General features: G+C 46.8%; 4 protein-coding genes across 6 annotated transcripts in view; 2 read left to right on the top strand and 2 right to left on the bottom strand.

Moving 5' to 3' along the window:
- Positions 1–13,867, bottom strand: part of LOC106989350 (histone H2B type 1-A) — a 340,681-nt gene extending 326,814 nt beyond the window's left edge. For 2 of the 3 annotated variants that reach the window (XM_015087842.3, XM_053223246.1), the window contains exon 1: positions 13,411–13,867. In XM_015087842.3, coding sequence (XP_014943328.1) covers positions 13,420–13,803 — 384 coding nt within the window. In that variant the 5' untranslated portion in view covers positions 13,804–13,867 and the 3' untranslated portion in view covers positions 13,411–13,419. Of the gene's footprint in view, positions 1–11,429; positions 12,028–13,410 lie in introns of those variants that run through there. The other variant, XM_053223245.1, reaches the window with a different exon arrangement.
- Positions 1,577–2,180, bottom strand: LOC106988045 (histone H2A-beta, sperm-like). The gene is made up of 2 exons (XM_027040465.2): positions 2,169–2,180; positions 1,577–2,035 (listed from the first exon to the last, which is right to left on the bottom strand). Exons 1-2 carry the CDS (start codon positions 2,178–2,180, stop codon positions 1,622–1,624), a joined length of 426 nt encoding a protein of 141 aa, XP_026896266.1. The 3' UTR covers positions 1,577–1,621.
- Positions 2,018–2,891, top strand: LOC106988082 (histone H2B type 1-A-like). Its single transcript, XM_015086465.3, has one exon. The coding sequence runs from the start codon at positions 2,288–2,290 to the stop codon at positions 2,666–2,668; it is 381 nt and encodes a 126-aa protein (XP_014941951.1). The 5' UTR covers positions 2,018–2,287; the 3' UTR covers positions 2,669–2,891.
- A 244-nt stretch (positions 13,868–14,111) lies between the features above and the next one.
- Positions 14,112–14,537, top strand: LOC106989349 (histone H2A-IV). The gene has a single exon (XM_027040450.2). It carries the CDS (start codon positions 14,127–14,129, stop codon positions 14,520–14,522), a length of 396 nt encoding a protein of 131 aa, XP_026896251.1. The 5' UTR covers positions 14,112–14,126; the 3' UTR covers positions 14,523–14,537.
- The last annotated feature ends 1,228 nt before the right edge of the window (positions 14,538–15,765 follow it).

The raw sequence follows: 15,765 nt of genomic DNA, 5'->3' as shown, positions 1-15,765 counted from the left end.
AAAGTTTCTCATCTAACACAGTTTGCACGAGCCAGAGGTGTACAAGGAGCATGCTTCCTTCATTGGATGTTATCATATCTCTTCAACACAGACTTTTTTCAGAACCTGGAACCACTTCATTCGCTGTAGATTTGTCTTTTCCTTAAACGTCTAAGAGGGTACGTGCTCGGAAGCCTGTCTTTGAGGCTGGTAGCTCATTGGTGAGCTGTGTTTTCTCCCCACGTATCTTAGCTCTCACTCATTTCCAACATTAATTTAAGCAATTTATATTTTTCCAGAAATCCTTATATCTCATCGGTATTTTTAAATAAGTTAACATAGGTTTTATTTCATGTGTCCTTATAATTGTGAGACACTTCCAATTCTATAGGTTTAGACAAAGATGTTAAGTTTTAATTTTGTGAACGTTTAAGGAATTTTTGTAGCTCATGTAATGTGCAGATTTTGGTTTGTTTTGCGTTGTGTTTGGAGTTTTAATGATTTCATTTTTGTACAAGACTTTTGCATTTGGCTGCTTTCCTTTTTCATGTTTTGTGTGTTTTTTGCTCGTATGCAATACTAAAGGATCAGGAAAACATTTGCGGGCCCCTGGGTAGCCTGTGGCTTAAGCGTCCAACTGTTGATCTCAGCTCAGGTCACAATCTCATGGTTTGTGAGATCCAGCCCCGCATCGGGCTCTGTGTGGACAGTGTGGATCCTATCCTGCTTGGGATTCTCTCCCCCCACCCCTCACGCTCTGCCCCTCCTCCACACCTGCACACACTTTCTCAAAATAAACTTGAAAAAAGAGATTTGCTTCAAGTGGGTAAACCTCTGGAAATCAGTTCCTAGTATTCTCAAATAATTGATAGAAAGTTGCCTTGTCACCTTACAGACTCGAATATTGCTGCTAGGATTTTTACCATCAAAATGGTATCAGGCATTTTAAGATAGAACACCCTGAGAAATATACCTCCTATCCCTTTTTACTGTTTTTCACAGATGGGTGTGAAATATTTGTGCCTTTTAGCTTTTGGCTAATTAGCAGGTCATGGTTACAGACTTAAGGATATGGAAGAATCCTGGAGCTCTTGGAATGGAAGGAAAGCCCTTGCTGTGGGCACTTGAGAAAATATGCCTATAGATGCCTATTGATTCGCTAGCTCCTTGGCTGACCTCCTGCAGGCACACTGTTTGCTTCTAATCTTCATGTAGTCTAACTCTACCCTCATTAAAACACAAACCCTACAGGAAGATTCCACATCTTCAGTCTTTTTCATGGGGATTGGGTGGTCACAACAGCCCGCATCTAAGTTGGCTCCGTTCCCCCACCCCTGGAAAATGGCGCTTCTGCCCCAGGAGCCCGCTAGGTAGCAGCTCTGCAGACTCTGAAGGGCAAGATCCATCAGCTCCATTGCCAAGTGTACTGCTCATTAAGGTGAACTGCTTCAGAGGCCACGGTCAGAATCAACTAGATCGTTTCCAGAGTCCTGTATAAAGAGTTGTGGTCAATTAAATCCTTATTCGTTGCTGAATCAGTGGTCTCCAAGCCCAAGCGGTTTCTCAGAAACTGTGAACAGCTCTGAAAAGAGCCTTTGATTCAGTTGTGGGTTTGTTTTTCTCCATTCTCCGGAAGCGCAGGTCACTTGCTGGATTTACTGCTTGTGAGACATTGCTTGCTCTGGACTTTGTGGCGGTGGCTCTCGGTCTTCTTGGGCAGCAGCACGGCCTGGATGTTGGGCAGGACGCGGCCCAGCAGCTTGTTGAGCTCCTCGTCGTTGCGGATGGCCAGCTGCAGGTGGCGCGGGATGATGCGCGTCTTCTTGTTGTCGCGGGCCGCGTTGCCCGCCAGCTCCAGGATCTCGGCCGTCAGGTACTCCAGCACGGCCGCCAGGTACACCGGCGCGCCGGCCCCCACCCGCTCGGCGTAGTTGCCCTTGCGGAGCAGGCGGTGCACGCGGCCCACCGGGAACTGCAGCCCGGCCCGCGACGAGCGCGTCTTGGCCTTGGCGCGAGCCTTGCCGCCCTGCTTCCCGCGCCCAGACACGGCCAAAGCCTAAACGGGTTCTAACCGAAAAAATTTCCGTTAGGACAGGTACAGGGCCTATTTATAGTCTGACTTGGGTTGTGATTTGCTATCTGATTGGCTGATCGTCTGGGATCCAATCTGAGGACCTTCCTGGAATCACCTCATGTACCATCATCCAATCAGATGTTGGCTGCCCGATGCGTCATTGAGCGCCGTGCCTATAAATAACACCCTTGCCACCCTCCAGTCTGTTAGTCAGCTCGGAGCTATTCAATAGCCATGGCGGAGCTGACTTCCAACGGCACGACCATTTCCAAGAAATGCTTTAAGAAAGCTGTAACCAAAACCCAGAAGAAGGAAGGAAAGCGCAGGCGATGCCGCAGGGAGAGCTATTCCGTTTATGTCTACAAGGTGCTGAAGCAGGTGCACCCCGACACCGGCATCTCGTCCAAGGCCATGAGCACCATGAACTCCTTCGTCGGTGACATTTTCGAGCGCATCGCGGGCGAGGCGTCGCGCCTGGCGCACTACAACAAGCACTCGACCATCACGTCCCGGGAGATCCAGACGGCCGTGCGCCTGCTGCTGCCCGGGGAGCTGGCCAAGCATGCCGTGTCCGAGGGCACCAAGGCCGTCACCAAGTACACCAGCGCCAAGTAGAACTCCCGTCACTAGGCAAGGTTTATAACTCAAAGGCTCTTTTAAGAGCCACCCACAATTCTGAAGGGACTGTATAAGCTCTTAGTTAATGTGAGTCGGTCTTCTATCTAGAGAAACTTCTGGTTTTACCAGCAAATTGGTTTCACTGCTTGCCAGGTTTACTTTGCTCACTGTAGAATATGCTTGAAGGAAATGCTTGAGAAATAACTTCTCACTAGAGTGGTTGCATGGACTTTTAGTTTTAAATACGTATTTGTTATACATATTTATAATGCATGTTATGTATTAAAATATATAATCTATATAATCCTACATCTGCATTTTTCAGTGAGGCTTGAGATCTAGGTGAAGCAATTTGGAAAGGGGAGTCATTTGAACAGAAATTGCAATAATCCTGTGTCCTTGGAGGAGAGGTCCTTCCATGGGCCATGAGGGCCATGGGAATATGGCTTGCCTTTCTCTAGGAGTTTTAGTTTTAAGTACCCTCTCAGATTACCAGGCAAGGAGCCTGGAGCTGTGGAAAAACTCAGGACAGTCTAGTTACCCGAGCATTAGGTTATTACCTGTTTTGCTTCTACTTCACATTGGCTGGTGTGTGAAAAATGTCCTGTGGATCAGGCTAGCTGTCCATTAACTGCTGATACTTGAGGACCAAAGCTCAGTTTGTTGATCTGACTTCATATGAACATTTATCGCCATCCCTAAACTGGGCTATTTGTTGAACAGATTGACAAGAGTGTGGAGATCTTGCCGCGACACCTAATTCACATGTGTTACCCAATAGGCTAACCACAATCAGCCTGGCAAACAGATAACGTGAGTTGAGTTGACTCTCTTTTGCATAACTTCTTACAAGTTATAATAGGATCATCTTTGTTTTGTGATTGGATCATTAAACTTGCATTTGTGCTATTACTGGACTCAAATACTGAGACGTCCCAAATCAGGTCATATGGTATTTATCAAAATAGGATGCCCAGTATTCAAGTCACGTGACTTTGGGTACAAGATCATAATCATCTGGATGCTTCTTAGAGAGCCCACAAGCATTTAAAGAAAATCAGTGATGGGGCACCTGGGTGGTTCAGTCGGTTAAGCATCTGACCGTTGGTTTTAGCTCACGTCATGATCTCGCATTTCGCTGACAGTGCGGAGCCTGCTTGGGATTCTCTCTCTTTACCCCTCCCCAACTCTCACTCTTTCTCAATCAATAAAAAATCAATAAATCAATAAACTTAAAAAAGGATCAGTGATAAAGGCCATAGAAATGGACATTAAAAAGAAGGGATCAAATTATTATAACTACTTCCCAGAGACCTGTGGTCTATCTGGAGTCCCCAATTTGACTGTTAATTTCTATTTTTATTCTTCCCTTTTAAAAAATAGATTTAATGTTGGGGCGCCTGGGTGGCTCAGTCGGTTAAGCGGCCGACTTCGGCTCGGGTCATGATCTCGTGGTCCGTGAGTTCGAGTCCTGCATCGGGCTCTGTGCTGACGGCTTAGAACCTGGAGCCTGTTTCAGATTCTGTGTCTCCCTCTCTCTGACCCTCCCCCGTTCATGCTCTGTCTCTCTCTGTCTCAAAAATAAATAAACGTTAAAAATTTTTTTTTTAAAAATAGATTTAATGCATATACATTTTTGCAGAGAAAAACCCAAACTTTAGCACCATTTGATTAAATATGTGTAGTAAAAATTCATAGGAGAAAAGAATCACGTGCTTCTGTACATAGTGAGACAGCCGCTGAACACCTTAGCTGGGGGTCCTTCAGGGAGCTAGCAGATGGGACATCTGTGCCACACTGTATAGGAAAGGGGCATCATCTCCAGTCGGGGTCAAGCTGCACTGATTATACCTTATGAAACAGCAGGTATCCACACAGCTCCCACATTCTTATCAACTCGAGTTGAAAGGTACCATTTTTCGGTCTGGTGCTTTCCTTTATCAGCATGTATTTAAGATTCATCCATTTTTGTTATGTGGATTAATATCTTGTTGCTTTTTATCACTGAATAACTCTGCTGTATGGATATACCACAGTTTGTCTATCCATTTACCTATTGCAAGGGATTGGTTCCTTCCACTTTTTAGCCCTTGTAAGTAAAGTTGTTATAAATACTTGTGTGCAGGTTTGGGGCACCCTGGGTGGCTCAGTCCGTTAAGCGTCTGACTTTGACGCAGGTCATGATCTCAGGGTCCGTGAGTTCGAGCCCCGAATCGGGCTCTGTGCTGACAGCTCGGAGCCTGCTTCAGATCCTCTGTCTCCCTCTCTCTACCCACCCCCCATCTGTCTGTCTGTCTGTCTCCCTCGAAAGTAAATAAATGTTAAATAAATAAAAGTAAATACTTGTGTGCAGGTTTGTGTGGACATAGTTTCAGACCGTTGGGAAAATGTCACCAGGAGCACAGTTGCTGGCTTGGATGTTTAGCTGTGTGAGGACCTCTTCGATTGTCTTCCATAGTGACTGTGCCTTTGAGCATTCTCACAAGGGGTGAACGAGAATTCTTGTTCCATACTCTCGTCAGCATTTGGTAATGTCATGTGTTGGATTTTAGCCGTTCTAGTAGGTGTATAATATCTCGTTTAATTTGTATTTCCCTGATGACAGTTATGTTGAGGATCTTGTGATACGCTTGTCTGACATCTGTATATCTTTTTGGGGAGCTGTCTGTCCAGATCTTTTGCCTGTTCTTTAATTGGGTTTACTTTACTCTTGAGTTTCAGGCGTTTTGAAAAATATGTTCTGGATACAAGTCCTTTAGAAGATACAGGATGTTCAAATATTTTCTCCTTCTGTGGTCTGTCTTTTCATTCTCTTACCAGTGTCTTTCGCAGAGCCTATGTTGTTAATTTCAAAAATGTCCAGTAGAAATATAATGCAAGCCACAAATACTGGCCACGTATGTCGCCTTAAACTTTCCAGTAGCCACATTCAAGGTACAAAAAAGAAACAGGTGAAAGTAATTTTGGTCAAACATTTTGTTTAATATACCAAAAATATTATAATTTCAGTGACTCAGTCGGTGAAGCATCTGACTTTGGCTCAGGTCATGATCTTATGGTTCGCGAGTTTGAGTCCCACCATCGGGTGACATCAAGCCCCGCTTTGGGTGAGCCCTGCTTCTCTCTCTCTCTCTCTCTCTCTCCGCTTCTCACTCACTTGCCCCCCATCTCAAAATAAGGGTATAATTTCAACATGTAATAAAGAGAAAAATTATAATTTGCATATTAAAAAATTAGGGTTTTGAAATCCCATGTGCATTTTGCTCTTATGGCATGTCTTAGTTCAGGCCTGCAACATTTCAAGCGCTCAGTTACATGTGGCTAGTGGACACTAGACTAGACTCTCTCTCCAGGCAGCCTAAACCGTACCCCTCGCTCTAAACACCTATGGCAGATGCACAAATCAATCTCTGCGGTCCCACGCTCTCCATGAATTCTAACCAGTAACTTCAGCTGCTTACTCCTCAGCATCCCTTCTCTGCTATCACACAGCCACCTCTGAATTCTCCCCGCGAGGATTCGCAATGTCCCCTGACAGAGCGTTTTCGATCTCCGTGGTTCGTTGCACCCATGGGGCCGCCCCATTCGCACGGTTGTTCAAGCCAGAAATGTGGTATTTTTCCGGGTTAGTTCCTTTGTTCAGCCTCTGCTTCAATCTGTCTGCAAGCTACGTGGATTTTATTTCCTGTATGTTTCTGTCGTGTGATTACTTTCCACCGTCTCCACCGCCACTGTGTTTGTCCAGACCCCGTCATCGAGGGCACGCATGGATTACTGTCCCTCCCTAGTCTCAGTGCTCTTAATCTTGTCTCCCTAAAACCCACTCCCTGCTCAACTGACAGAGTAGTCTTAGAGGAGAAAACTTTTCGTTTTCACTAACCATTACCTGAAATTTAGCATTCCTTTCCATTCTGAATACCGAAGAGCAACCAGGGCAGTCAGATTAGCCATACTGGTGGCTTCGTTGACAAGGAAATCACAGCTGTAGTCCCAGCACTTAACTGCGGTTACAGATTTCTCAGGACGTTGTTTATGCTCACAAGAACCTCAAAATGTTCTAATTGTTATTTTGCTATTTGAAGTGCGAATGAAGAAGCACAAACACTACTATAGCAAACATTTTAAAGATATTTTGGAAACTATTTCAATCTGGCACTATTTTTTTGTTAAATATGTACTTAGGTATTTCTTCTAAGAAGATGTATATAGGATCAATTAGACTTCAAAGGAAATCCATAGTACAATAAATTAAGAACGCCTGTTTAAGGATTCCAGCAAACATCTTACGCATAAAGGAGACAGATGACATAAAAATCAGATGGCAGAATTCCCCTCATATTCCACTTGGGATCAGATGACTGAATCTTCCTTAGTGTTAGACAGATTCCTTCCTCAAGGATGCCGATTCTCTGGTGACAGGATACTGGGGTTACTAAGGTACCCCATTCTGTTTGTGCACATGTGTCTGCCAGAAACATACATCTTTTTTTAATGTTTATTTTACTTATTTATTTTTAGTTTTTGTTAATGTTTCTTTTTGAGAGAGAGAGAGCACAAGCAGGGGAGGGGCAGAGAGAGAGGGAGACACAGAATGGGAAGCAGGCTCCAGGCTCTGAGCCATCAGCACAGAGCCCGATGCGGGGCTCAAACTCATGAACCGTGAGGTCATGACCTGAGCCAAAGTCAGACGCTTAACCGACTGAGCCACCCAGGAGCTCCTGTCTTATTTATTTTTGAGAGAGAGGGGAAGAGAGCAAGCGGGGGAGGGGCAGAGAGAGAGGGAGACAGAATCCCAAGCAGGCTCTGTGCTGCCAGCACAGAACCCAGTGCAGGGCTTGAACCCCAAACCATGAGATCGCGACCTGAGCCGAAACCACGAATCGGATGCTTAACTGACTGAGCCACCCAGGCGCTCCAGAAGCACACGTCATCATCATCATTGTCGTTTTTATCAATGAAACAGAATTTCTCCCATTACTTGTGCCGTCTTCCCCCGAACATGATTGGAGATGAAGAGCTGAAGAACATCGGGGGTCAGATGAGAGCTAACCTTTCCTGGAGGGCGAGTCCGAATCAGGAAACTCCGTTTGTCGGTTTCCCCAGGGCAGCTGCAACAAGTTACCACAAACTGGGTGGCTTAAAACAACAAATCTGTTCTTTCACTGTTTTGAAAGCCAGAAGTCCAAAATCAGATGGCTGGCAGGGCTGGCTGTCTGGAGGCTCTGAAGGAGGATGTGTCCCATGTCTCTCCCCGGGCTGCTGGTGGCGGCCGGCAATCTTGGGTGTCCTTGGCTTGCAGCCTCCTCGCTCCGGTCTCTGGCCGCTTCAGGTTTCCCGTGGCCCCTGCCCCCCCTTCTGCATTTCTGTGTCTGTGAGGTCCCTCGCCTGTCTCTTATTAGGATACCTTAAATCCAGGATGATCTCCTCTCGTGATTCTTTTAATTACATCTTAATTATAGCCCATTTACAAACAAGGTACCGGGGATCGGGACCGGGACACGTCCTTTTACGGGACGCGGCTGAACCCATCACACATCACAAATTAACAAGCCGCCCCAAAGGTTTGGCTTAACGTGGGTTCGCTCAAAATTTGCATCACGCTACCTGGGCTGACATGACTGACTGATGACTGGGCAAATGACTCTCTTTTGTCTAGGGGAGTGGGCAGGCATCGGGTCTCAGAACCTCTGGAACTGGCTCTTGGTGCCAGCGGGTCTGGTGACCTTGAGCATGGACCCTGACTGGCCCGTCTGCCTACGTGACGATGTCGCTGATCCAGCCATCCCTGGGCAGGGGGACAGGTGCAGGGACACGTTCTTGTCGATGTAGGCAGCCTCGGTGGCTTCCCGGGACATCTGGAAGCCCAGACTGATGTCCTTATGGAGCTTCTCCTGGCCAGTTTCTCCAAGCGGGACCTTGTTATTTTGAAAGATGGCCAGCAGCTTTGAGTAGGCATGCTCAGCCTGGATGTGTACTGTCTTCCGGGTCACCTGAGAAAAAGCTGGACTGAAGTATTTTTAGGGGTGCCCGCGTGGCTGTCGGTTGAGCTAAGCATCTGGCTTAATCTGGGCTCAGGTCGTGATCTCACAATTCATGAGATCCAGCCCTGCGTCGGTCGGGCTCTGTACCGACAGCGTGGAGCCTGCTTGGGATTCTCTCTCCCTCGCTCTCTCTGCCCCTCCTCTGCGCACTCTCTCTCTCTCTCTCTCTCAAAATAAATAAACTTTTTTAAAAAGCTGGACTAAAGTAGTTTAGACTAAATTATAGACCACGCAGAGCCTTCTATGGGCATTTATATCTCCCTCATTCACGACTGACTGAGAACGTGCATGTTCTGTCTACCTCGCTGTACTAGAAGGGAAACACAGAGTAAGGTTCTGTCTGGTTCTCTGACACACACACCTTCATTCACTGAGCAAATGTTTGCAGAATAGAGAAAAGGGAAACAATTTTAAAACCCTTTCAGAAAACTAAGGAATAATAATAAAATGCAGCCACTTGGCCTGACTGGCCCTCCGCTAGAGGGAGAGTGGTGGTGCCTGCTGGGGCAGTGGTGAGGACGTCAGCTGGTCTGGCTCATGCTGGCCCCGCTCCCTGGGAGGCTTTCCTTGGCCCTGCATACCCTCAAGGTCTGAGAAAAGGCTGGCAAGTTTCTCCTTTATTTTATTATTATTATTTATTTTGCAAGAGAGAGAGGGAGCACAAGTGGGGGAGGAACAGAGAGGGAAAGAGAGAATCACAAGCAGGCCCCGTGCTTTCAGCACAGAGCCCCGTGTGGGGCTCGAACTCACGAACTGTGAGATCACGACCTGATCTGAAATCAAGAGTCAGATGCTTCACTGACGGAGCTGCCCCGGTGCCCTGGAAGTTTCTCCTTTGAGAGTGGCACCAACGGAGGTTTTTCTCCTGTTCAGGCTGGGAGGCATTATGATGGCTTTAGGGTAAGGACAGCATCCAGGCTTCTCCGGGGACCGAGGTGCTCTGTCCTTTTCCCAGGCCTCCCCTTACGGGCACTCATTGTGCTCTCTGCTCTGTAACCAACCAGCACTACAGTCTAGAATTAGAGAGAGACAGGGAGTTCTCCCCCCCTTCCAGGGCAGATCCCGACAGGGAATCCTTTCAGGCCACAGCTGGAGGTGCAGGGGGAGGTGGGTAGGGGTGGGGGGGGACACATCAGGGATCCTCTTGCCCCAGGTCCCACACCAAACCCTCCTGTATCAAAGGCAGAGCCCGGCTCAGTGGCGGCCCCGTCCTCAGAAAATTCTGTCTTGCCAATCTGTTACTCAGGGATTGAGATGACGTCAACAGGCAGACAGCACCTTTCTTAAAACACACGTTTTAAAATCCATTTTGAAACAACAAAAAATTTTTTTTCCTCCTTTCACATGGATTGTCTTAGACTAAAGCTTTCCTCTTATCTGTCTGAAATGGCTGGTCTTTGGAGGTCACAAACCCATTCCAGCCTCCTCTGTGCCACTGAGTTCCCTAAAGCTGGGTTCTTGGCCTGCGTTTGGTCTGCAAGTCTGATCTAAGGAGAGACCATTTGGCCAGCTGCTTTGCTTTGCTAATAACAATAGTTTGCAAGTTCCTGGTGGAGAATGAAGAAATGACGTGTATGTCTCAGCAACTCTCACATGTTAATGAAGATTCAGAATATTTCCAGCACCTGTGGGAATAAGGTGAACCATAGCTCAGAGGAAAAAAAGATAGTTTCAATGCTTATATTAATAAAAAGCATAAATACAGGCAGTTCTTCAGGTGGTATGAAATCTTAAAAATGACAACGCAAGGCGATCTTAAGAAATGGGGAAAATCATGATTTTTCCATAATATTTGAACATTTTTATCTAGACATTTAAAAACTCCCTTAACTCTCTATTATAATTATGGAAGGAAGTGGAAAAAATATTTAGGAAGTTGTAATTTAAAATATTAAGGTTGGGGCGCCTGGGTGGCTCAGTCGGTTAAGCCTCTGACTTCAGCTCAGGTCACAATCTCGCACTCCGTGAGTTCGTGTCCCACGTCGGGCTCTGGGCTGATGGCTCAGAGCCTGGAGACTGCTTCCAATTCTGTGTCTCCCTCTCTCTCTGCCCCTCCCCCATTCATGCTCTGTCTCTCTCTGTCTCAAAAATAAAAAATGTTAAAAAAATTAAAAAATAAAATAAAATAAAATAAAATAAAATAAAATATTAAGAAACACCTGGGTGGCTTAGTCGGTTAAGGCTCCAACTCTTGGTTTTGGTTCAGGTCATGATCTCTCAACTCAGGCTCTGTTGCATCGGGCTCTGCGACAGCACAGAGCTTGCTTGGGATGGTCTGTCTCCCTCTGTCGCTGCCCCTCCCCCATTCATACTCTCTCTATCTCAAAGATAAACATTAAAAAAAAGAGAATATTTTAAAAAATAAAATACAATATGAAAACAATGAGAAAGTGTCCTTTCTTTTTTAAAAACTTACTGAAGGAGGTTGAACAGTGGTCGCCGCTTTCTGGTCCTGTAACTTAGGATACAGAGTAAGCGTCTTTTCTGTGCCTTGCTGAATCGTCATGTCTCTTTCTAAATCCAGATCAGCTTCCAACATGTTATTCTTTGTATTTTCAATGTTGTGAAATCCCTTTGAGAATCCTTGTCGTACGAAGTGTTTTGCCAGTCACTTTCTCTGGAACAGCTTCATCCTTTTCGACACAAGACACTTTCTAATTTAGGTCCTCAAGTTCGCCGTCCCCGAGTTCCTCTGCTAAGTCTCCATTGTGAGGGCGCCAGCCGCCCTACTGCTGGCTCTTTCTTCTAGAATGCCATTTATATTCCACTCGAATTCCACTGGTAGGGTTATTACTTTCTATTTTTTTGTTACACTTTCATCGTGGTGGCTAACTCTCTTTTGATTATCATTTTTTGTTGGGCACAATGATCACTGGGAGACAAAGCGGCAACTAAAAGTACATGCTTTCTATTTGTGCACAGACAGGGTAACATGTGCACTGTCCAGGGACAACACATTTTACAATAAGTGACAGGATAAGTCACATGATAGATCACGACGCACATCTGTCATTTGTACAGTGACTTGTGAACTGAAGATCCAGCAATGAAGTTTGTCATTTAGACAGTGACTCACTATTGAAATGTGAACTGTGTTGTAGGGCAGTTGGTGGTGTTTAACTGAACTGTGGAAACTGATCACTTCTCGGCCTTTTGGCTAAGATCAAGTTGCGAACTGTGGAAACTGAAATTCATTTCTATCAAAACCACGCACTGTGAGAAGTGTCTTTGTGAAGGAAGCACTCCCCTAAAGAAGCTAGGAGAAATCACAATAAAATGAATCCATGGAAGGCGAAGTGGTAAATGATGGAAAGCCTAGAAGAAAATAATTGGGAAAAAGAAAAATAGAACTGGTTTTAAATTTTTCATTACAGTAAAATTATAATAAATGCAAAAGGTAAAGAAATCACAAATATGGGTACCTGGGTCGCTCATTCGGCTAAGCATCTGACTCTCGATTGTGGCTCAGGTCATGATCTCACAGTTCATGGATTCAAGGTCCACTCCAGGCTCTGCGCTGACAGTGCGGAGCCTGCTTGGGATTCCCTCTCTTTCCCTCTTTCTCTGCCCCTCCCCCACTCAGTCTCCCTCCCTCTCTCTCTCTCAAAATAAATGAACTTAAAAAAAACAAAAGGGACAATGAAGTTCTCAGGGAAGGTGTTTCTTACTCTCAGAGACCCAGTAAAATAGTACGTCTCTTCTAGCCTTTACTTCGTCCCATCTGCATGAACGCTTGGACCCGGAACCAGCATGAGGATTGAGTCAGGGTGTAAAGAGCTGAGGTGATCAGGGCGACGGAGCCAGCGCTCTGATCATCCCACTCCTGAAATTTCTGTGCCTTTGGGCATTGTGGTCAGCGACATCATTACGTCAACTTGTTCATTGGGTGCTTCCTGTTATTTGTGGCCAAAACATAATCTGAGGTGAAAGCTGAGTCAGGTTTGGTCTGAAAAGAGCTGTTTTTATTAACATTCTTACTTTCCTTTTGCCCACATAATCCTGAGGGACTTTGGGTAAATCAGGGTAGCCTGTAGAGTGGTCACACAGTTGACAGGGGATGTGGGAGCTATGTGCTGTCTGCTGTTTCCCAGTGTTACTGGGGCGACTGGGATCCCTGATGAGACACACTGTTGCCCCTCACTTCGTGGGCACAGATGTTCCATGTCTGTTCCTTGAGGACCCCCCACTAAGGCATGCAAGGGTACCAAGGCAGTTTCACTGTGCACATAGGTGTGGGACCCTTTATTTTATAGGATTTTACCACGTGCTGATTTTTTTGTCAAGTGGTACTAAAGTTTCTCATGCAAAGAAATATATACCTATATATGATTTCTATATTTAAAAACATTTAAATCATAAAAATGATAGAAGCTGAGGATTTGAGCCAAACCACAGGTTTACTGTAAGTCATTTGGTCCCTTCTTTTTAAGGTTGTTAAATTCAACTTTAATACTTGGCCTCCTCTGAGAGAGGCCAGAGAAGCCAGGACACAAACACCATTTAATGATCAACCCTAGAAGAGAACAGATGATAACGTGTAGAAAAACAAGGTCAAAAGGGAAGCGATTCAGTTAAGTTAGTTTCCCAGTCGGTTGTGTAGTATCTAACTGCTCAATCGAGGTGGAGTGCACACCCCTAATTCAGAGGAGATTAGCGGCTCTGAAAAGAGCCTTTGGGGTTCAGTAAGAGGGCGCTTACTTGGCGAGTCTACTTGGAGCTGGTGTACTTGGTGACGGCCTTGGTGCCCTCGGACACGGCGTGCTTGGCCAGCTCCCCGGGCAGCAGCAGGCGCACGGCCGTCTGGATCTCCCGGGACGTGATGGTCGAGCGCTTGTTGTAATGCGCCAGGCGCGACGCCTCGCCCGCGATGCGCTCGAAGATGTCAGTGACGAAAGAGTTCATGATGCTCATAGCCTTGGACGAGATGCCGGTGTCGGGGTGCACCTGCTTCAGCACCTTGTAGATGTAAATGGAATAGCTCTCCTTGCGGCATCGCTTGCGCTTCTTGCCTTCCTTCTTCTGGGTTTTGGTTACAGCTTTTTTGAAGCCTTTCTTGGAAATGGTCGTGCCCTTGGAAGTCAGCTCTGGCATGGCGGGTGCACAGCTCTCTAGCGCTACAGCTCTACAGTTACGGCTCCAACGGCTCCAAACCCATGTCCAGTAAGCCAACAGGTTCGGGGCTGGGCCGACTGGTATTTATAGGCACAGTGCTGACATGACGTACAGAGCAGACACCACCTGATTGGATATCGGGTGGTGGCGTGAATGTAAATGAGGTGATTCTGGCGAGGCTTCCGATTGGATAGATGACCATCAGCCAATCAGATAGCAAATCATAACCTCCCAGTAGGCTATAAATAGGCCAAGTAGCGGTCTCTTCAGCAACAGCTTTTCTGCGGTTCGTCGGACTAGCTATGTCTGGGCGAGGGAAGCAGGGCGGCAAGGCTCGCGCCAAGGCCAAGTCCCGGTCTTTTAAGGCCGGGCTGCAGTTCCCGGTGGGCCGCGTGCACCGCCTGCTCCGCAAGGGCAACTACGCCGAGCGGGTCGGGGCCGGCGCGCCGGTGTACCTGGCGGCCGTGCTGGAGTACCTGACGGCCGAGATCCTGGAGCTGGCGGGCAACGCGGCCCGCGACAACAAGAAGACGCGCATCATCCCGCGCCACCTGCAGCTGGCCATCCGCAACGACGAGGAGCTCAACAAGCTGCTGGGCCGCGTCACCATCGCGCAGGGCGGCGTCCTGCCCAACATCCAGGCCGTGCTGCTGCCCAAGAAGACCGAGAGCCACCGCCACAAAGCCCAGAGCAAATAATTTCCAAGCCGTGAATCCTAGCGAGTGTGACCTGAACCGTTTGCAGAAAAAAACCAAAGGCTCTTTTCAGAGCCACTCAGATGGTCAATGGAGGCTGTGCATGAAATGGCAAAGGTTAGAACTGTGCTTCTCTGGGAATAGGCGGCCGTGTACCTGTATCCCTATACGGTGAGTCTTAGTAAGGTTGCGGCATTTTGAGACCGGTCTCTCGGTTCTATGAACCGGTTCTTTGAGCGTTTTAGCGGAAGCTTTCCTAGGAAGCTGACCTGAGTTGAAAGTCCCCACAACTTGGAGTCCGTGGGAGGAGGGGCTGACTCCCAATTAGTTAAGCATTATAACCACCCACTTGGTTTCTGTGTTCATGTAAACAGGTTGGTTTCATGCTAATACCACAGTGAGTTAAGGACTCTTACGTGGTTGGGGAAGAACAGACAGGAGGTGTAAGCTTGCAGCTCCCACGTGGCAGTCCGGCGGCACGTCGTTAATATTGTTCAGTATCCTGAAATCTTTATATCGGAACAAAAGTTATGTTAACCTTCAAATTTGGTGAAGGGGCGTTTGAGCGTTTGATATCCGCGGCTTCACACATGCCTACTAAAAAGCCCTAGAGGGGCACCTGGGCGGCTCAGTCCACTATGAGTCTGGCTCTTCCTTTGGGCTTAGATCATGACCTCCCATGACCAAGCCCCGCCTTGGGCTCTGTGGGGACAGCTTGGTGCCTGCTTGGGATTCTCTTTCCCTCTGCCCCTCCCCTGCTTGCATGCACACGTTCCTGTTCTCTCTCAAATATTTAAAAAAAAAACATTTTAGGGGCACCTGTGTGGCTCAGGCAGTTGACCATCGGACTTCGGCTCAGGTCGTGATTTCGAGGTTCATTAGTTCAAGTCTCACATCAGGCTCACTGCTGTCAGCCTGTCAGTGCAGAGCCCGTTTGGGATCCTCTGTCCGCCTCTCTCTGCCCCTCCCCTGCTTGCACTCTCTCAAAAGTAAACATTAAAAAACAAACAAACAAACAAACAAAAAAACAACCTAAAATCATTCCTTAAAATGTAGAACAGTGTAGATCTTGAAACAAAGCTTTGGTGTACCCTGGGTGATGGAGAGATGACTGTCAGTCTCATAAGAAGAAAATGTGACAAGGTCAATCGACTTTGAAATTACTAAAAATTTTTCATCAAGCTCTTCAAAATTTTAACTACAAAAACAAAATTTTGGTTGATCTGTGAACACTAACAGAAATTGG

Source organism: Acinonyx jubatus, chromosome B2 (genome assembly GCF_027475565.1).
Source record: "Acinonyx jubatus isolate Ajub_Pintada_27869175 chromosome B2, VMU_Ajub_asm_v1.0, whole genome shotgun sequence".
In the NCBI taxonomy this organism is placed as follows: Eukaryota; Metazoa; Chordata; class Mammalia; order Carnivora; family Felidae; genus Acinonyx; species Acinonyx jubatus.
This window is presented reverse-complemented; position numbering and strand designations above follow the sequence as displayed.